This window comes from Calonectris borealis, chromosome 7, assembly GCF_964195595.1.
Source record: "Calonectris borealis chromosome 7, bCalBor7.hap1.2, whole genome shotgun sequence".
Lineage (NCBI taxonomy): Eukaryota > Metazoa > Chordata > Aves > Procellariiformes > Procellariidae > Calonectris > Calonectris borealis.
The window spans coordinates 13,102,529-13,124,617 of NC_134318.1; the positions used below are offsets into that span (position 1 = coordinate 13,102,529).

Genomic DNA, 22,089 nt, shown 5'->3' on the forward strand with positions numbered 1-22,089 from the left:
TTCAGAGTTGTTACACGCCCCTTCAGCTGAACAATCAATAGGAACTCATGTGGAGAACTCCAAAATGCATCAAGAGATTGGGTATATCATCTCCAGAAAATTTCAAGCCTTAGTTAGTTTGACTGACCATAGCCTCAGGTCCAGGCGCTGAATTTTGTTGTCCCAGTGAAAAACAGAGCACTACCTTCAGGATGCTCCTATTCTTTTTTTTTCCCCGCCCCCCTCCCCCCCTTTTTTTTTTCCTTTTAACAATTTACCTGACACTGCCTTCTTTCTGCAGTCACTCAGAGGAGCGTTTTATTACATGTTAAAAGACAAGGTATGTATTGAAAGTAGCAATTTTATTTGAGTTAAAATTATTTACAAAAACCCAAAGACATACTTCATGAAACTGGTACAAACTATTTTTCCTGCCGTTGGCTTTTGCTCCAAAGATCACAGCTGAGAAATACTGTATAAAATAAAAATAGGATTGGATTCAGAAAAGTACTCTACTGTTCTAATTTCCAATTGAGAGTATTTACACAAATATTTACAATGGAAAAAAAGTTACTTTAAAACTTTAATTTGCAAGTTGGCCTCAAGTACCCTTTAATGCAGAGTTATTTGAGGGTCTAACACACAAAAATGCACTGCAGTTCACAGGGTGATTTCTCCCCCCACCCTCAAAAAAAAAAAATCTGCATTTGTCAGTGCTTGACAATTAGTTACATTTAAAAAAAACTGTTAAACACTGAGGTAAATCAATTCCCAAACAATTACCAGTGTAACAAAGAAAGGTAGTTGTCCCTGCTTTCCCCCATCATCACATCTATATTTTATTTTCTCTTGCCATCTCTCCACAGAAAATATATGTAATCAATTTGAAAACCCATTATAAGTGAAAAACTGTAAAATCAGAAAACTAGATGGGTAAAATATTCAGTAATTTCCTCCTGATGTAAATCATTTACATACAGCTCCTCTCTCTCTCTCTCTCTCTCTCAATACTGAGTTTTTCTAAACAAAGGGGAATACAACCTCAAGAACTTTTCTAAGTTACACTGATACACTAAGTTTTAGAAGGTGATGAGAGAAAATGCAAAAAAGTATGACCAACATAGGATTTTTGCCGCTAATCAGTTACTTCCTTACAGAATTCCCAACAATCTGCATTATCAAAAATAGGAAGACATAGAAGGCAGCCACTGTATGTAAAAAATTTACAGCTGGCACTGATACAAAAGCACGAGTTCTTAACTTTATACATGGAGATAACACAAGATCTAAAAGCAGGTTAGATTTCCTGTTATTTCCCCCTCATTATACATAGAACTAATATTTTTATGGCTTCAAGTTTTACAAATTCAATGGAATAACATGATGTAACTACCTATACAGGTATTTAAAAACGTTGATGAAGCAGATCTCAGAACAGTCTGCAAATATTCAAGACCAGCTTAATAAAAATAATTACCAATTCTGTTGGTCTGAATAATGAGTGCAAGAAAAAATTGTTAAAAAAAGTCATGTATTTTCTGGGATTCTTTGTTCCACTTAAGTCTTCAAACACAATGCTTTGCTGTGAACTAGACCTCAGACTGAACAAAATCTTAGCTATATCAGCAATTTAAGGCTTTGTGTTGTATGCATTTAAACTTTGTCATACTACAGAAGAATGAAATAGAAAGATTATGTCAGCTGGAAACATTAATCCCCATTGGTGTTTTAGCTTCTTTAAAATTCTTCCCCCTAAAACATCCAAATTCTTTGTATTGAGCATTATAAAATACATCTTGAGTGCTTCCTTGAAACAAATTAAAACAGCATTTCAAAGTTTTTGCTTATTAGAAGTGTAAACTACCCTGGGATTGAATATCTTTTTTTTTTTTAATCTTTTTTTTTTTTTCTTCTTTTTTTAAACAGGGCACAACTTTTTACAGTTACTATTTCTTTCGTGGATAACATACCCTCAAATGGCTTTGTGTGTTTATGGGTTTGCATGCTTCTTGGAACTACAAAGTGTTATGGTCTATCAGTTTACAGTACATGGGCCATGACAGTTTTAGAACTGAGAAGTAGTTCAACAACCTAATTTCAATCAAAACAGTATAAAAAATAAACTATCCAATCCTCGCCTCTTTGGATTCCAACAAATTTTAAATATAGACAGTAGTTAAAATCACAAAAGTATTTAAAAATTTATATTTTATGATTTTGGAATAATCTAGTAATAAAAAAGCAAGAGCAAATTAAACTCAAATAGGAGCGGTGCTGCTGTCCAGAACTTCTTTATTAGAACATTTGTTTGATACCTCAGTAGCTAAGCTGCCTTTGCACCTGGCTGGCATGAAACAGTGGCTCAACAGTAAACAGCAGTTGCACTATCAGCAGCAAGTTTTTCCCCTTGAAACTTGTCACGAACAAAGCAAGAAAAAAAGATAGGGAGGGTAAACCCTGCCAAAAAATATTTAAATACTGCACTGCATCATAAACAGCATGGTTTCTTTATTTATTTTCCTCAGAACCTTTTTCCCCTCATTTTTGATAGTTGCAGATTGATGTAGTAACTGTCTTTTAGAAAATGCTGAATGCATGGTTAAGAGACCAGGTAGCCTTAAAAATCCGAACACGAATGACACAGATGAATGCTCTTGGTATATCCTTCAAGGACTTCTTTCATGACTTCTTCTTTTGTCTAAGGGTAGCTCCAGCATTAGAGTGCCTGCAGCGGAAGTTAAGTATCTAGCAGTGTTCCAAGTATTCAATCACCCTAGAGATAGATTTCTGGCCTGTTGTTCCAACAGCACACTGGAAAATGTAATAGAAAACAGAAGTAACAAACAAGCATTTGTAATACCTCTTTAAAATATTTGAGAGCTACGCTCATTTCAGAATTTTACTGTTTAGAATTACGTAAAAGCAATTAGGTTCAGGCAGAGGATTCAAAAACATTTTCCTGACCAGTCACAATCAAATGGAATGAAAGTAGCTTCATTCCATTTACTACCAAAATAATGACAGACAAATGGGTCTTCAGTATTTAAAAACAGAAAATCATCCCATGCTTTTCTAAAGACACAACTGAAAATGTTAAATGCTTCTAAAAATGTATGGACTATTAGCAGAAAACACCATTACAAAAATATCTACATACATCAATTTAAAATATATATATTACTTACAGTAAGATTCATAAAACTGAGAAATTTTTTGAGCATTTCAGTCATTATTGAGAAGTCTCCTTCAGGTAAGTACTCTCTCACAGTAGTCACATTGATCTAAGAAATAAAGCAATACATTTTAATTTGGGAAATATTTTTCCGACACAGAACTATGTTAATCCGCACGGGAGATGCAATAAAACAAGGATACTCATAGCGTTATTAAGACAGCTTTTGCTGTCATCTCTATGCTTTAAGTCTCTCAAGCAATACTCTCATGTTTATGGTGTTTATGTTTCTAGGAAACAATTGCTAAAATATTTTGTTGTTGTTGTTGGGTGGTTTTTTTTTTTTCTTTCATTAAAGATCATTACCACCATCAGACCTCTCCAGGACCTACAAGATTACCAAGAACTAAAAAGCCCACCAGATTACTCTCCTGACATGGAGAGAATCTCCCTTTATAATTCTTAAGGGTTGAGAATTACTCAACTTAGCGTCATGGAAGCTTATATGGAAGCTAATCAGTCAAAAGGTACAGAAGAGCGTGTTAAAGACTGATTCTGCCATCACGGTACAAGCCTGAAGGCAGGTCTAAACCTCATTTTCATTTGAGCATATATTTGACAGGAGAGTTATGAAGTTCTCAGCTGTTAGAGTTCCATATTTTTAAGTTTTAACTCCAGCTTTCTATTATGTATTTTCAATCTGAGGCAATCATCTCCAACTAATACAGACATATACAATTTCATGTCATTTCAATGGTGGAAAAAATAAAGCAGACTGATAAAAAAAGAATAAACAAGTCAGATGTTAATATGCTTATTGAAAATACTGAAAAATAAAGCAAGCTTTTATAATTACAGAACAGGCGAGCCGATTTTCCTTTGCTTTTCCGAAGTAAGTAAATTTGTGGGCTAAGACTAACAGCAAAGGGGAGAGAGGCAGAAGAGGTTAAATATTCAATTCCAACCGTTTTTGATAAACATACTGATGTTCAGAAAATTTGTTTTGGATGGAATACCTCTGGCAACTTTCCACAGAACCATATACATCAATGTAGCTTCATCAAAGTACTAGCTCACATTGAACCCTAATTTAATAAACCCATTTCAATACTGCAAATTATTACTTCACTAAAAATTGTATTGGACTTAAGAGCAAGTTATTGACTTATTCCCTTACTGGACTCTCTTGGCAGAGACAGCCTAGAAGCAATGCTGTGTATGAGGCCACAATGCAGTCTTCCATGTGCTTCCCAGCATGCTGAAGAGCTGTAAAGAGAGACAACCGAGTGTATTGTATTGTCTAAGCAGCTGGTATCTTTTACTGCTTCAAATACAATCTTTCATTATCACTTTTCAGAATTCTTTTTTCTCAAACAAAATGAGCTTTTGGAATGAGACTTCAGAGGCAAAAATCAGACAAACTCCGTACTTACCAACTCAACAGCACATTCTTGAACAGAAAAACGGTGTTCATTTACTTTCAGTTCAATACATTGTATAGTATTTTATTAATTGCCATTTTAATGTGCAAACTGTATGCTTAACACACCAGAACACAAACATAAATGTTTCGTGTGATACTATAAGCCAGTAAGACTTCCACCAAAAGAAGTTTATTGTATTAAGGATAACAGCACTTTTTGCTAATGACTCAGCATTTTTGAACAAACCACAAATAGTTGCAGACACCACTTGATGGAGCTACAAAAAGGAGGAAGGATATAAAACAAGGTTGGAGAAAGTAATATACCACACCCACTATTAGAAGATTAAAACACTATTAGAAGTAATACACTGCACCTACTATTAGAAGATTAAACAACAAAGACTGATGTTTCTGACCTGATACATTTTCCGGAGACAAACTACATAACTCAGCTTAGAGATACTCAAATTCCTGGAACAAACTACCAAAGATGCAGCACATCAAGGCATTACACAGGTACCTGAGATACCACTGAGGGAGTGAGAAGAACTCAGACACAAAGAAGATGGGGACAGAAGCAGCATACATGCAAACAGGGAGGGGAAGAAAAAAACCCTAAAAGTAGCATGAGACCAAAAATGGGTCATGATACCCTGGAAAACAAAATGAAGGCAGGTAACTTTCAAGGACTGTTTCAGTAGAACGAGATAAAGACCTAAAAGCCATCTCTTCCAGAATATTGCTTATACAGAATGTCCCTAAAAAGGTTTGGTTTTGGTTTTGGGGGGTTTTGTTTGTTTGTTTGTTTTTAAAAAAAAAGGAACTGACAGAAGGTACTATTAAGAAAACAAAAAGAAGCATAACTTCTTCCACTTCTCATGCTTCGGCTCTGAACTGCTCCTACTTGTGATCTGTAACAGTTTCACCTGGGGGATACGCTACGGAAATCTTAGCCCAGGAGACTGCGTGTACATAGGAAGCAGAGGACAAGGTGGGAATTTATGCAATCACAGAGCTCTTTGCCTTTTCTGAGCTCATCACAACTAGACAACATACCTTTATTAAGATCAAGTTCTTCTTCATCTTCCTCCTTCTTATCTTTCTCTTCAGTACTATCTGACTTTTCTGTGGAGACCCACTGTATCTCCCCACTTGTCTCTTGCCATTCCCCACTCTTATCATGCTGAGCAGTCGGAGCTTCTTTAATCAATTCGTCTGTCTGGCTCTCGGCCAGCTGTGCCGCTCGCTCACGCTCAAGAAATAGCTAATGGGGAAAATTTCAGGAGAACTTTTATTACAAATTAAACCCTAAACACTTTGAATTAATACTTGAAAGTTTATTTCCCCTTCACAATTCACCCCTTAAATACAGTCAGTCTTCAATACTTTTCTTAACAATAGCCTTTTCTTCTTCAAAGGAAAATATAATTTACCCCAACACTAACGCTGTGCTCTACAGAAAAGGCCTCCCTCCCTCCCCGCTGCTGAACCAGTTGGCAGGCTCCTCTTGGGCATCGTAAATATTTAATCGTTTTCTTTGAGACACAGCTTGAAGACTAAAAGTTGCCATATTTTCCTGTCCATTTTTGTTCTCTACCAATCCTTTTCTTTTCATGCTAGCTATCCCCTCTTTGCTCTCCTAGCTTCTCCCTTGATATGTAAAAAGCAAAAATTTGAAAGAGTAATTTAAAATGACTTATCAAGGATGTGACCAAACCAGCAATCTCATATTGTGCACTTATATATTGCAAATTATTTCCCAAACCATACAACCACCAGTTTTAAATATTGTTTTGCAGAGCTGTATATTAAGATATTTAATATTATTAGTTTTATTGGTTTTGTCTGCTGCTGGACAGTTATTTCACATAATTAAATAGAATAACTGCTAGAAGTGTCCATAAAATTATCTCAATTGAAATAAAAAGGTTGTACTTCAAAATCCTTTCAATTCTTTTCTTTTAGTTTGCGTGGTGGAACTCATTCACCAACATTATTGGTGGATTTCTTTTTTTAACAAGTTAGTCAATACAACATTTAAGAATGCTGTTTCACATCCATATTCATTACATACATATTTTACTGCTCTTATAAAGCAAGATTTTTTTTTTTTTTTTAAAGTCACAAACTTCCATAAAGGTAGTACTTCAAAAAAAAAATCTATGGAAGTAAAGCATGTAAGACAAGAGCAGCTTACAATTTTTAAGCTGGTTTAAAACAAAATTAGAAGTAAACCATTTAGGAACAAGAAAACCAGGAATAAACCATATAGGAACAAGAAAGCTTTATGGAGCATGAGAACAGCCTTTGGATGTCTGTAATAATGATACCACTGTCTTTTACCAGGAAAGCTGTTTCTGTAATGGACAGTACTGAAAAAGTCGAAGTTGTGAGTGGCATCCCTCTTCCCCCACTATGCTGTATTACTCAAAAATACTAAACAGAAAAAAAATTTGCTAAGTCCTGCCTTCCCCCTTGACAGGCTGATAATGAGAAATGGTAACTATTACAGGAAAACCACGTCTTACCTGCACTAAAGCCTGAACAGCATCAATCTGTCCAGTTATCTTTAGGCTATCTCCTTCTCCCATACAGAATGAGTCAAAAGAACATGATGTTTCCATATTGACAAGACAGTGCCTATTCCGAGCACTATATTCTACTAGATTGATCAACAGACCCAATCCCTGCAAGAATTGGAGAGTCGAAGAGGATTATACATATTAAAAAAGGATAATTTAGCAGAAAACATCTATCCAGATAAATGTCGTCTTTAGGCCTTATCTTTCTGAGGATACATAACTTACTAACACACCTTTATGAAACAGTTTGATAGACAGAGGGATCAGGTTTTAAAGAAATATGAGGTAAAACTGAGATTCCCTGTATACTAGAACTTGTATGCAGGAATCTCCGTTTTTCCAATTCTGAACACAAAAACATTTTTAAAGATGAGACTTCATTTATAGATTAGGGATTCAGGTGTCCAACCTTCAGCTTGTATTCTTAAAAGACCCTTCACATATGCAATTTCACTGTTGTTATTTAGGCCACACAGACCCATTTTACATAAAAGCTTTGTCAAATTTACCTCAGCTTATCTCAAACAATGACATCCACCACATTTCTGAAGTTGAAAAGACATTTGAAAACTAGATAATTCACAGACTTATTTAGCTAAATCTCTTTGTTCATCTAGCAGTGCACTTTTTCCCACCAAACACAGGGAAAATGCTTACAGCTCAAAACCACCAAATCCTCACAGAAACCTTCTGCTCCTTAGTTTGGAACCAGAGTAGTTAAATGCACAAGAAGGGGGCAAATCACTTTATGTTAATGTAACAAATACAATAGCTTACCAGCACCCGAATATCAAATCTCTGTTCTTGAGGTAGGAACTTTGGAACGTGAAGCACACAATTCATAGCTGTACCTATCAGACCATCTTGTTCACCTGTTTTTGTACTACCCCATTCTGTAAACAAAGAGAGTTTAGAGGCTCAATTTTGACAACGCTCATTTTCATAATCCTAAGTAGATTGATAAAAACCTTTTGGCCCTAAAGACACATGGAACTCTTAGCCAAAGCATGCATCTTAACACTTAATACTTGCAATTACTCATCCAATTTGCAAAGACAAATTACTGATTACTGTGAAGCAAGCATCTACCATGCATAGCTGCTTTATTGCATTGTACATGGAAAAACCATAATCAGTATAAGAAAAGGATTTACATTAATGTATTATTTGATGCTTTAACACAGAATATGCAAAATTTTGTTTGTTTGTTTTACCGTTATCATTTGTTAGGTTGAGCAAGACACCAATGATGGCCCTCATACAGTCTTCCACTGCTTTACCCACATGGTTAGTTACATTCTGGTGAGGCAGAGGCTTATTGTCTGGTAAACAGATACTGTCTTCAGCACGATTATATCGCTGGATTAACTCTTCACAATGCTGCAGTGCTCTGCAGGGAGAAGATACAGAACAAAATCACCTCGACAACATACAGGACATTCCACCCTTACGTCAGTTCACCAGGAAAAACACTCAAATACAGAGCTTATGCAGAATTTTTCTGATGCCCAGATGCCCAGTCTATAGGGAGAGATAATAAACTTATCACCTATAAAATCTTTTATGAGCTCAACTGAAATTGTGAAAACAAAACCAGGACAGCTTTGTGGCTTAGAGCTTTATCAGCTCGAGATGTCAAGAGCAAAAGTTAATTTTTCTTTCCCATTTCATCACATGGTCTTACAAAAGGTATCTCCTCTCCCTACAAACTCAGCCTCTCATATCCTCTGACCATCAAGGCACGACATCAGTCTGACAGTGTTATCTAAATGCTCTTTTGTTCTGTCCTCAGAGCTATTTCCATTCTGTAAGAAATAAATAAATGACATGTGACTTCCTAGCAGTAAAATCTTAATCTCATAACACTACTGGACCACAAGCATGATTCTACTGCATGACATTAGTTTGACGTTAAACCGACAACACTGATTTCAATTACAAACAAAACTAAAAATGTCAAAAATATATATTGGTCTAAATAGCATAGTAAACTGTGGGGTTTGGTTTTTTTTTTAATTTAAAGAAATACTCAAAATATCTAACCTACAACCATGAAATTATGTTTCCAATGAGGTCTGCAGAGTCAAATTTTCAGCTTTATTCTCTTACGAAGAGAATTTTGCTCTCTTATGAAGAGCAGTACAAGAGGGATGCAATCTCTGCCTGTCCACTGAGACCTCACCCAGATTGATAAATGGGTTAGAGGTGTTTGTACAAGCATCTTTGCCAGGGAGAACAGCTAAGAACAGAATTTCACTATTCTAATTCTTAGTTACACTGTCAATTCTGTTATGCTCCATTTCAGTAAACACTTAAGCATAATGAAAACACAATAAATAAATGTATCTTCCCAACTGCCCTCTTCTATGTTCATATTAACTTGGTACAGAAGGAGCTGAATCCACAGTTTGCAGCTTCTACAGAACCAACAACAGCAGCACCACATATTGGTGGTACTCAGGTAGCTGCCCACACCCTCATCTAAATTAACTTCAGCATTACTTAATGAAAAGCAACAGTGGAAAGTATGGGGTCTTCCCCCCTAAAATCTTGTGGTATAACAAATTTGTTTTTTGCCCTATCACATGCAGTGCTCTGCAAAAATGTCTTTTTGTTACAACTTACTTGGCTGAGGAGACTATGAGTTGCGAGTCTTTGTATGCTATCAGATAGCTCTGATTTTCTGGATTATGCACAGTTACCTAAAAAGGGGAGGAGAAAGTAATATTAAAAATGGGACTTCTTTTCCTTGAAAGAGACGCATTCCCTTCCACTACCACCCCACTTTATTCAGTTCCGCATTTCTTGGTTATTATCTGGTGTAAACTTTCACTTATCATTGTCCAGTATTTCCTTGGAGTTTTCACCTTGTAATTAATGACGCAAAATTGCGGCAAAAACCATCTTCCCTGAAACCGTGTGGCAGAATGTTCTGCCACAGCAGAACCCTGAATCTATATTCTGGGACTACAGTGTCCTGAGTGTGTATGGATATATGTGTATGTAAATATATATGAAAATATAACACAGAATACGTGATGTTATTTCTAGGACTTGACATCAACTTCACTTCCGAGAGCTTATTATGCATCCAACCATAAAAATCAAGATTTTCCTTGATTCCCTTGATTGAAATTCAGAATCAATTTTCAGAAACAGAAGAAGTTCTTCTCTTATATTTGCATGATTTGGTGTGCTGATTTTTTTCTTCTCTCTCAAGTTCCTAAGGATCTTACTACATCACAAACCGCTCTTAAGTTCAAATTTGAGTATTTTACCACTAAACAAAGCTCTTCTGCTGTTGCTTGGAAATTCCATCTATCAAATGTAAAAACAGAAGTTGGATCTGAAATTTTTTCTCTCACTGTTCAGAAGGCAGGTAAAGAGCTAGGTGCCATTAATTTTGGCACCCTTGAATTAGTACTTCAGCAATTGTTCATCTTTCTCAGTTTTTAGCTTAACTTTTACACTATCTTTGAGTCTGTCCTTCTATTTTAGTGAAGAAAACAAGTCACTGCTGTAGCTATTTGCCCTCTGACTTGGGTTTAATGTGTTCATTAAGATTCATTGACCTGTACTCTGAACCCGAATGTCGCTTTCTGATGCATGGAGATAAGTAGCAGTTCTTAAAATACACATCAATTTATTGCTTCTAAGAAAATACTGCTTCTATAATGATGCGTTATTACTAGACACACACTAGAGAGTCAAACTCATCCATCCATCGAAAACATTATCCATAAACAGCAGCTTTTTGTAGGAACTTAAGAAAAAGCATCATGCTGCATTCAGGTATTCTTACCAAAAATAAACTTGCAATGTGTTACATAAATACAGAACGGTAAGAGACATTTTCAAACAAACATTCCAGGAACACCGATAAACATCAGAAAGTTAGTACCTTCCATACAAAATAATCAACATTATAGTGTTACTATGTAACTATATACTGAAAGAATGTAACATTGAAAAGGTCTAGTTGAGAAAAAGCAGTTTTCAGAAATGCAATGCATCTAATACTCACACTTTCTAAGACCCGTAAACATCTTTCTGCACCCCATAATGAAGCAACCAATTTCTCTTCATTTTCATCACTGCTTAGGTGATCCACACATTCTTTCACTAAACAACAAAAAGAAGTTGTTTTCCACTATCAGTAAGAGGTCTTCAAAAGCCAAGTGTACAAACCAACTAGCTACTCAGAGAGTTGCTATCAACCTTGTTTTACACTTTACAAAACTGTAATACTAGGAAACAATCACGAAGACATGATCACTATTACGAAAATTTTCATTTCTCCAAGTAAATCAAAAAAAAAACCCTTACAATTTTGGCTTTACAAGTTTGTCATTGTTGCCACAAATTACCTATCTGTATATCTTATTTTCTACTGACGATGAAGAGATTGTACAGCACACAACTATGTTCCTTAACTGTAATACACTGTTTTGTACAAGAGAGAAAAGATACAGCACGCACACTCTCCCCACGCTTTACAAGTCTGAAACCGTGTGCAAGTTGAACGCTTTCACCTCTTCAATTCTTCCTTTGTCCATCCCTCTGCTTACTTAAGACCAAGCTTTATTCAGCTCAAGAATTCATTTTAGAAATGTCCCTTTTCCTATCTGTGAGATGGTGATCCAAAAAACCTAACCAAGACATATCTTTAAAAAAGGAAAGAAAAAACCCACCATTTCTTCTTGAAGGGCTGACTTCTCTGGGATATTTAGTTAAAAAATATCAGGCCTGAAAATAATTCTGGAAGACTGTAAGGGAGATTTTACTCTAGAATAAGCGTGCTGTACAGAGATATATAACACAGTAATCTGTATTCTGTCTAAGCTTAAACCATTTTTAATCTCACATATTACATGCAACATGATACATATTCTGTTTAACCTTAAAACTACTTGCAATCCCACATGCAACAGATTAAAGTCACTAATATTTCCCAGTGTCTTGATACCGAATTGTGTACTTTAACATTGCTGCGAAAAATAGATAGTTTCTATTTTTAACCATAGAAAATGAAATTAAGAAAAGCAAACATCTTAGTAAGATTCACTAATTTTTCACACTGTCAAAGCAGCGTCTCTAATATACCTTTATCTACAATATGATCAAGACCACCTAGAAGTCGCAGTTCTTCTTTAAACCAGTCCCCAGCTCGTTTTGAGGTAAGAGACAGTAACGTCTCCATTGCCAAATGCCCGGTCTGAAAGAGTTAGGTTCCAGAATTAGTGAAATCATCATATGCAGCTGTAGCCAATATATCAAATCATACAAATACATGTCATATAAAAACCATAAAAACAAAGTTATAGGTTCTGAGTAGAAGAACCACCAGAGGGAGCAATAACAGATTGAAAAATATGCGTATCTTAAAAAAACAACTTGGTACTGATAAAAAGGTACTTTGCATTTTAAACTTTTTCTTGATTTTATTGATAGCTTAGAAAACCTAAGCAGCCTCCTTTCATCTGTTTCTCTTGTTATCAGAAGAAACAAGTGGAAGAAGGAAATGGACAAATCAGCCAAGCAGGAAAAAAACCAAAAGCCACAGTGAACACTGCTTCTCTGTCTCCCACACACATTGGCTCTGCTGCTTGTAGAATACATTTGATTCTAACATAGGCATTTTGGGTTTTGTGTTTTTAATTTTAAACTCATAGAAGACAGCAATTAAACTAAAACATTGTAGAAAATCTTACTGTATTTACTGATTTTTTTTTTTTTAAGCAAACAAGGAACACATATCAAAATTCAACAACAGCAAAGATAAATTTGCTCCCTGCAAATGGAAGTTGAAGAGATTTTAGGTGATTATCTTAGTTAATCCCCTGCAATGTTTTTAACCAAAACTAACACCATTTATAAAGTCAAGATTATAACTTGTTTTTCCAAAGGCCTCTAATAAAAGGCAAATGTTAACAATAAAACATATACATACGTATAAATTTACACCTACACAAAAACGACCAGTATAGACTTCTGTAACACCTGGAAAATGCACAGGCAAATCTGGACTACTATAAGCTTAATAATTTTATATATAGTACATAAATACTACAATGAAAGGTCAGAGAAAAGGCCATAGATCTCATTAAATCCAACTGAATTTAACCACTCTTAAGTTATCTTCCCTCCTGATACATTTGATTTGTAATGCTTCAAGGAGGGCTTTGCTTATTCTGCGCTGTGCAGCATATTCCAGGATGCCAGTTCAAACCTCAGCACCTCCTGGGAATAACACTACTCACCAGGCTTGAGTAAACACCCCATTGTCTTGGAAAACCAAGCTATAAATTGTACGAGCCCCCCCAACAGCTTCAGCTGCTTTCCTTGTTTTCAAAATACTGATTTCCAAGGAGGAAAAGAAAGTTGAAGATTAGTTTTGATAAAGAAGAGTTACCACCCAAAGTTAGTTATCTGCTTTTCTTAGGAGCAAGCTCTGCAGCACACTGTCACTGATGAGCATGTAGTTACTAACGGCATTTCTCCAATGTAGACGGAGGCGTCCTTGGGTCATGGCAGTGTTGTGGGGGACAAGAGAACACAAGCAGCAGCAAATCTGTAATAGGTCATTCCTCCCCGAGTCCGCAGCATCTCAATTCCCCATCGCAGAGGAAACAAAGACAAAGCTGCAATTACCCCTGCAACCGTTTCACCACCCGGGAAACGGCTAACTACCTGTAATTGACAACCGCCACTCATCGAGTCTTCCCACAGGAGGGAAACGAAACACACTTGGTTACAGTGTTCTCATCTCATCACTGGGAGACACAAGATCCAAAACCTCACACTTTTTAAAACTGTAAGTTAAAAACATAATGCTAAAGGAGATGAGGATATTTTAAGCAATGGATGGAGAACTTCCCTTCTGAAGCCAACAAAACGAGAAAGCATTTTGAGGGAGGAGGGGAGAGAACCTGAAGGCAGCAGTTTGACTCATCCCTAGCTCTCTGAAGTTTTCCATCCTCTTCAGATGATTCCTTCCACTTTTATAGATTGAGGTTGAAAATATTGTAACATGGATATCTGAAATCATGCGTAACCTAAACCAGATTGATAGCTGATTAAAAACTCTCCTTAGAGATCTCAAGGGCTACAAAAGATTTAGTTAACTTCCTAAATACCTTCACCATGAAAGCTCAAAGGCCACAAAATATTTAAAATATGGTGCTTAGTTTTCCACCAAAGGGCAGTAAGACTTCAAAAAACTCCAGGAGAATATAATTTCTTATTTATACTACTGGGCGTAAGAACATAATTTTCAATTTATTTGTTTTTTTTAATAAAATAAATCAAACCTTGTAACCCTTTTGCTTTTGAGGAAAGTAATCCATTCTATCCTATTTTTATGTCAATTACTATGAAATTTTAACACCAAAGGTTCAAAATATGGTTCCCTTAAGCTTTCAGCCTTATGCTGAGAGTAAAAAACAGAATAACTTCTTTCACCAACTGAAAAGAGAAGTCACTTCTGAAGGTTTTCGTTATGATGCAACAGAGAAGCTAGCTGCAAGCACCAGCTACAGAGGGCTATGCTGACTGACAGGCAAGTGCCATTTGCTAACATGAAGGCTAAGTTCTTCAGGTTTTATCTTCTCCTAAGCCAGCAAAAAAACTGGAACAAATCCAACCCACAGAGAACTCCTTTTCAATTTCTGGGTTTACATTTTTAATGATCATAGCAGTCTAGAAAACAGAACCCTTTGAATACCTGTTTGAGTACTGAAAAATTAGCCCGATCTAACTTCTAGATAGTCACACAAACAACATTGTCTGTGGAAAGAGATAGGCAGTATTGATCATCTTTCTTTGATCTGTGTAGGATTCAAAAAAACGAAGGTGTAACCGGTTAGGCACAAACCGGAGTTATCAAAACATCTGCTGCAATCCTTCTGTTCTCAGTGGATATGCCCAAGTCTGAAAAAGCACAGATATTTTCTTTACCCCCAGAAGATTTGCATTTTTGTTAGCATTTTCTGCCCGTCATCTGGTACAAAACAGACATTACTTATTGTATCTCATGACAGAGGTCTATGTGAAAGCAACTTTATCTTCTACATATGAAGTTCATTTTTGTCTCAACTTACTATCGCTACTATCATAAATTGGAAGAGAACCTAATCATCTTATTTGGCTTGCATATATTCTCTTAACACTATATAGTCTCTGCTTCTAGATGGTGCAGCTGGGAGGGAACCAGTTTCCACCTGTGAGGTACTACAGTATTTAACACATTTACAACAACAGCTCGGTATAGTTTGAAGAAATAGAGATGCCTCAGGGAAAAAAAAAAAACAGCTGAAACTGGTGGCCTGCAATAATATCACTCTCTACTCATGGATAACTTGCTCACAAGACGGAGTCCCTTTTAATATATCCTCTCCCTTTAAAACCCAGGCCTAGGAAAACACAAGGAAAGAATCACAGTTCATAAAAAACATCAGCCTAGCTCAGATTAAGAATATGAGAAAAGCTCAAATAGGAGACAGTGGTCTGTGCGTCTGGATGGTTTAGCAATGAGGAACCTGTACCAGCTGTTCCATGCTTAATGGAGGGAGCTGTCTTACATTTTATAGTGCAAAAGATACCCTGGCACTGACAGGCTGTGAGCTACCTGAGCTGCCTTCGGTGCCAAAACAGCACTGAAATAAGACACTGATTATACCAATTCCTAGCTGATCACCACCTAGAGAACAAATTTCATTCTGTGTTGATATCTTCAGATTGTACCATGTGAATTCAGAGAGTAAGCTGAAAGCAGAGAAAATAATCTCAAATTCATTCTTCCTTTCCAGACTTCAAAGGCCAGAAAATTAATACGAGCCCCCCACCTGCACATTTCATGGGTTTGTAGGAAACAAGCCTAAAACCGAAACTCTGAAACAATTCTCCTTTGTCACCACAAACTGATTACCAAGGTTAAGAATTATGTGATCAATATTACCTTCCTCTCCCAAAATTCAGCTCTTCCTACTGCTACATAATACTGATTTTTCATACCCATTTAGCTATCTGTTCCATAGCTAGAATTTTGGGGAAAAAACCAAACCAAACCCAACCCTTCCTAAACCAACAAAAAAGTCACTAAAACTACAAACGAAAATGCCAGCTCAATAAGGCATATCATCTTTTAATCTAACCTAAGATGGAATACAATCTTAACTGCAGATTACTGGCAGGAGTTGAAACATTACTTGCGGAGATAACACTCTAAAAAGCTCACTTCATAAACAATAAATCAGAACCTTCTCCTGTCGGGTATAAGAATTACATGAAAAATGGTAAAAACCTACTAAGAATCTTTAAAACATTGAAAGAATGTATTACAAGATGTTAAAAAATTCAGATCATGCTAACATCTGTTATACTGAAATATGGTGAAAGCAAAAACACATTACTAATTTTTGCCATCTATGACCACTCATCTAGCCAATCTGTCATCAATTCTTTAAATAAACTCTTTTAAAAAGACTTGCAACTTACCCTTTGTTTTTCAAGCTAGCTTGATGCTAGCATCAAACCATGGCCAAATTTATTTTTAAACAAAAACAGTTCACTGTTGCAGCTGAGGACACATTCATAAAAAACAAGTATGTTTGAGAAAGGAAGGAAAAAAATCCCACATTTATGGTAATCAACAGATCTGCCACCACACTTTGGGCAGAGAAAAATCAGTTTCTGTAGGACAGATTTTTTTTTTTTTTAATGGGAGAACCTGCACCACGTTTTCAATTTAATACACAGTACTCTCATTCCTATGTAAGAACCCCTGTTGCTTGTGAATGTATATATAAAATTTAGGCAAAGAAACAGAGTCAAATAATCTAAATGTGGTCTTCAAACACGTGGTTATTTAAACTGTTACTTGTTTTTAATTGCTACTGTTAACTAGCTAACCTTAGCAAGAGCGAATGGTGACTCAGACAGCTGAAGAACATCATAACTTTATCCTACTAACAGCCTTTTGGAAAGGAAATTTCAAATTTAAAGAAGAAAGTATTTGCAGTGCAGTCATATATACATAGAAGGTAGACAAAATGTCATGACTCCTTAGCTGGGAGATGTGAGATTAAGGATGATGCTTACAAGTTCCATATTTATTATTCCACTACTGTCAAGGCTTTCAAATAAAAGTGTGATACCCACCGTTATGTTTTCGAGATCAAGATGTTTGTTGTGAACAGTTTCACACAGTCTCCGAATTTTTTCCTTAATTTTATTCATGTCTTTTTCATTCAGCAGCTTGGCAGAAGAAGCATCTTGTTCCAATTCCAAAAGCCGTATCATCAGATCTAGACTAGCTCTGTCTAAATCCATGTTCAAACGATCTCTACTCAGGATGTACATTAGAGCTGCTGTACAAAGGGACAAATTCTTGGGTTGGGAAAGGAAAGGCAAAAAAAAAAGAGTTACTTTTTAGTAATCATGTTAGGCAGACCTTTTACAATTTTTAAAAAGACAAGCTGAAGATTTACGGAAGAAAAAGCCTGACAAGTCCCAATCTACGCTAGCACTTGCATGAGTACTTACGGTTGTCCATAGATTCCTTCTAGCAAGTTACTAACGCCTTCTCCTAATCAACACAACTAAGACATATATCACTTAATACAACCAGGGGATCAGGCCCAGTCAGCATGGGTTTACGAAAGGCAGATCCTGCTTCACTAACCTGATCTCCTTCTATGACCAGGTGACCTGCCTAGTGGATGAGGGAGAGACTGTGGATGTGGTCTACCTAGGCTTCATTCTCCTGGAGAAACTGGCTGCTCATGGCTTGGACTGGCATAGTCTTTGCTGGGTAAAAAACTGGCTGGACAGCCGGGCCCAGAGTTGGGGTGAATGGAGTTAAAACCAATTGGCAGCCAGTCACGAGCGGTGTTCCCCAGGACTCAGTACTGGGACCAGTTCTGTTTAATATCTTTATCAATGACCTGGACGAGGGGATCGAGTGCTCCCTCAGTCAGTTTGCAGACGACACCAAGTTGGGCGGGAGTGTTGATCTGTAGGAAGGCTCTGCAGAGGGACCTGGACAGGCTGGATCGATGGGCCGAGGCCAACTGTATGAGGTTCAACAAGGCCAAGTGCCGGGTCCTGCACTTGGGCCACAACAACCCCAGGCAACGCTACAGGCTGGGGAAGAGTGGCTGGAAAGCTGCCCGGAGGAAAAGGACCTGGGGGTGCTGGCTGACAGCCGGCTGAACATGAGCCGGCAGTGTGCCCAGGTGGCCAAGGCGGCCAACGGCATCCTGGCCTGTATCAGAAATAGTGTGGCCAGCAGGAGCAGGGAGGTGATCGCGCCCCTGTACTCAGCACTGGTGAGGCCGCACCTCAAATACTGTGTTCAGTTCTGGGCCCCTCACTACAAGACAGACATGGAGGTGCTGGAGCGTGTCCAGAGAAGGGCAACGAAGCTGGTGAAGGGTCTGGAGCACAAGTCTGATGAGGAGCGGCTGAGGGAACTGGGACTGTTTAGTCTGGAGAAGAGGAGGCTGAGGGGAGACCTCATCGCGCTCTACAACTACCTGAAAGGAGGTTGTAGCGAGGTGGGTGTTGGTCTCTTCTCCCAAGTAACTAGCGATAGGACGAGAGGAAACGGCCTCAAGTTGCACCAGGGGAGGTTCAGATTGGATATTAGAAAAAATTTCTTCACCAAAAGGGTTGTCAAGCATTGGAACAGGCTGCCCAGGGAAGTGGTGGAGTCACCATCCCTGGAAGTATTTAAAAGACGTGTAGATGAGGCGCTTAGGGACATGGTGTAGTGGTGGACTTGGCAGTGTTAAGTTAACAGTTGGACTTGATGATCTTAAAGGTCTTTTCCAGTAACACAGTATTATAGAAGAGACAGATGGCAGGGGAACAAAGTGGAAAAGCACAGGGTACATGGCAAGGTAGGTGAACATTCTGGTTTGATGGCATAAGCTGGTAACAGCAACAGAAAATACAGAGATCATGGGGAGAGTGTTTGTATGTGCAGGGGGAAAAAAACGAGAGCCTGGTGACATACATTCCGATTCTGCCAAGCAGGTCTGTCAGTCAATAGTTTACCCAAACCTTTCCAGCATAAACACATTTAATTTCCAGGGGAATTCTACTTTTTGGAAGTAGCCAGAGTACAAACCAGCTTCCTCCCTGCCCCATTGCCATCAGTCCTTAACAAGTAAATATTATCTTGATCATCCCTATCTTACACAGAACTGGTGTATAGGGACCTCTTACTGGATAAAAAACACTTAATCCTTCTTCAAGAAGGAATTAAATTTCATCTTCATGAGTATCCAGAAAAGCAAAGGCAGAAGGTGACTGTCAGTAAGGGACAAATGACAGTGAAGAGATCAGAGCAAAGCTCTCTGTCCCTAGTGCTGGTAAGTACAGCACTTGCATCAAGAGACTCATCTATCCAGGTGAGCTCCAAGTAATGGTAAAGATGAAAAATGTTCATGGAGAATTGAGTTGTGAGGGGGCACAATACTTTCAGAAACCTTTGGCGATATCTGGAGGAAAAAAGAGCTGGGGGGGGTGTGGGGTATGTGGGTGTCTTACTGAGTTCAACTCTGAAGACTCAACACACAATTTTTTCTGTATAAAGTAAATTAAAAATGGAGACAAACTAACTCTGGGATGTGAATGTTGTACAGCTCAACAGGAAAGAGCAGAATTTCTGTGTCACAGCAGATTAACATCTTGTTTAGAGTTCAGCCAACCACCAAAGCAATCATTAGCTCCTTCTGTTTATTTTAGAAGCAAGTAATAATCATACCTAGCCATACTAAGCAGTGTCAGCATTTCCAAAACAGGATTAGGCAGCTGACAGTCTATCAAAAGCTATTTTAAAACTCCTTCATGTCTGAGTCAAGGAAACCCTCAGGTGAATAAAGACTTTAATCTGACTAACTACCGAAGATGCATTTGGAACACTGAAGGAAGGAAGCAAGAGTTTCCAAATCTGCATCTCCTTTCATGAATACAACCTCAAGACACAGGGTTGGTTAAAACAAAAAAAAAAAATATCTTGGCTGTGAATATCACTACTCCAGCCTTGTCAGACATAAGGTAGAAAGCAATCTATGTGGCTTGTCTACATAGACACGGTATACATTGTTTTCCCTTAATTTCTATTAACTTTCTTCAATAAACCTTGCAATTTTATCATTTTAATTATAGAAAATGTTTACTCTGGATTTACCTGCAACTGGTTTAAACTCTAAGGAATTTCAGGTTCCTGGAAGAAAACTCTGTTCCTTCAGAATGGCAGTTATTAAAACAGGACAGAGGAACACATGCATTCCAGAGAAACCAAAGGTTACTCCGCTAACCGTTGTTCAGCCCGTGTGGGACCTAATAAAGCAACATCTATGAAGAACTATTTTCTAGTGACCAGCATTATCTAGGTGAGCTTCCTGGTAAAAAAAATGCGTAAGCCCCCAGAGAAGTTTCTATCAACTAGAAACTATGCAGCAGTTAATAGGGGGAAACTGCTGAATTTATAATCTGGGCTGCCAAAATTTAGGCAGTTCAAAAAGTCAGAGACTTTCTTAGATCACTACTCAGAAATGCTTTACAGATACTCCAAAGCCTGATAAGGGCAAACGCACACATTTTGTAAGCCTCTGTACCAAGCCCTTGCCTGTCCCAGGCTCCCTTCTTTGCAAGCCAACAGACCTTCTATTATGCAGAGACTAACGGTTCTCTCTCCGCATAAGCTCTGTCAACACTTCCCTTCAGACCTTCCACCCAGGTTTTAAGATACTTAAATGTGATCAGAAGGGACCCAAGCAGGGACTAAGACATTATACAGAGGCTTCAGGTTGCAGGAGGACTGCCAGAAAAGCGAAAAGGGGTGGGGTAGCTACATGTAACAAGAAGTAGGTTCCTGCAACAGCATACATACTGAAGGCAATCAGGCCAAAAAGCCTCCAAATGCTGACGTGCAACAAGAAAATAGTGATGTTGCGAAAGTAAGGACCTCAAATGTGAATGGTGCTTATAATGTGGAACAAACCTGCTTCAGCTACATACCAGTGATATGGGTTTTCTAAAACTCATTGTTCTTAGTCCCTATAGGCAAGTTGGTATCATCTTGAATATAACAACTCTACATTTTGCTCTGATTTTCTGTAAGTGTTAAACAGTCAACCACGTTGTCTGAAAGCTATCTCATGCCCTATTGTACACAGAATTCTGAGCTGAGAACGAGGGCAAAATTGTTAGTACAACTCATTTTGTATCAATATCCTAAAAAACCTAACAAAATAACCAAAACACCCCAATCAAACCCTCAAAATCCCACCCTTATGAATTGCAGTAGTAAAGCTGTTTTTTTGGGTGGGCTTTTTTTTTTTCCTGTTCTATCCCTCAAGATGCTTAAAACACATTCTGCTTCCAAACAAATACAGAGAGGAGAAAAAAGTAAAATAAATAGAATTTGCTCTAGACAGAAATTTTATGGCATATCTAACTACGGAGTTGCACTCCATACTTCTACAGAATTCAGGAAAACATCCTAGTTGAACATATACTCCAGAAACAGCAGACCATTTACACCCACTCTCATCCTCGTCTTCCCTTGCTTGTTCTATTTATACTCCAGCTTGTGGGAACAGATGGTTATTTTCTAGAGTTCAGCACTACATTTAATGCACTTTTTTTTTATTATTCACATGCTGAAGACATTACAAAACCACATTTCTGTGCTTAACTACTGACAGCTATAATGAAAATATAGTTTTTATTTTAAAAATTAATAATACTCCAAAACCTTTAGAGCATAGCTGAAGAGACAAAGTCAGTTAAAAACTGAAACTGTAGCTTAAAGTCAAGATCTACAAGAAAAATTTGGTGGAACACGTAATTTTCATGTAAATACTTTGGAGCATAGCTCAGTAAGATAACCGGTTATTTCGTTTTCCTTGCTAGTTAAA

General features: G+C 37.5%; 1 protein-coding gene across 6 annotated transcripts in view; it reads right to left on the bottom strand.

Moving 5' to 3' along the window:
• Window positions 1-322: 322 nt before the first annotated feature.
• Window positions 323-22,089, bottom strand: part of WAPL (WAPL cohesin release factor) — a 74,557-nt gene continuing 52,790 nt past the window's right edge. For 5 of the 6 annotated variants that reach the window (XM_075154303.1, XM_075154304.1, XM_075154300.1 and 2 more), the window contains 11 exons: window positions 17,318-17,545; window positions 12,263-12,374; window positions 11,184-11,281; window positions 9,785-9,861; window positions 8,374-8,549; window positions 7,937-8,052; window positions 7,106-7,264; window positions 5,634-5,841; window positions 4,329-4,417; window positions 3,165-3,260; window positions 323-2,790 (listed from right to left, as the gene is read on the bottom strand). In XM_075154303.1, coding sequence (XP_075010404.1) covers window positions 2,725-2,790; window positions 3,165-3,260; window positions 4,329-4,417; window positions 5,634-5,841; window positions 7,106-7,264; window positions 7,937-8,052; window positions 8,374-8,549; window positions 9,785-9,861; window positions 11,184-11,281; window positions 12,263-12,374; window positions 17,318-17,545 — 1,425 coding nt within the window. In that variant the 3' untranslated portion in view covers window positions 323-2,724. The remainder of the gene's footprint in view (window positions 2,791-3,164; window positions 3,261-4,328; window positions 4,418-5,633; window positions 5,842-7,105; window positions 7,265-7,936; window positions 8,053-8,373; window positions 8,550-9,784; window positions 9,862-11,183; window positions 11,282-12,262; window positions 12,375-17,317; window positions 17,546-22,089) is intronic. The other variant, XM_075154305.1, reaches the window with a different exon arrangement.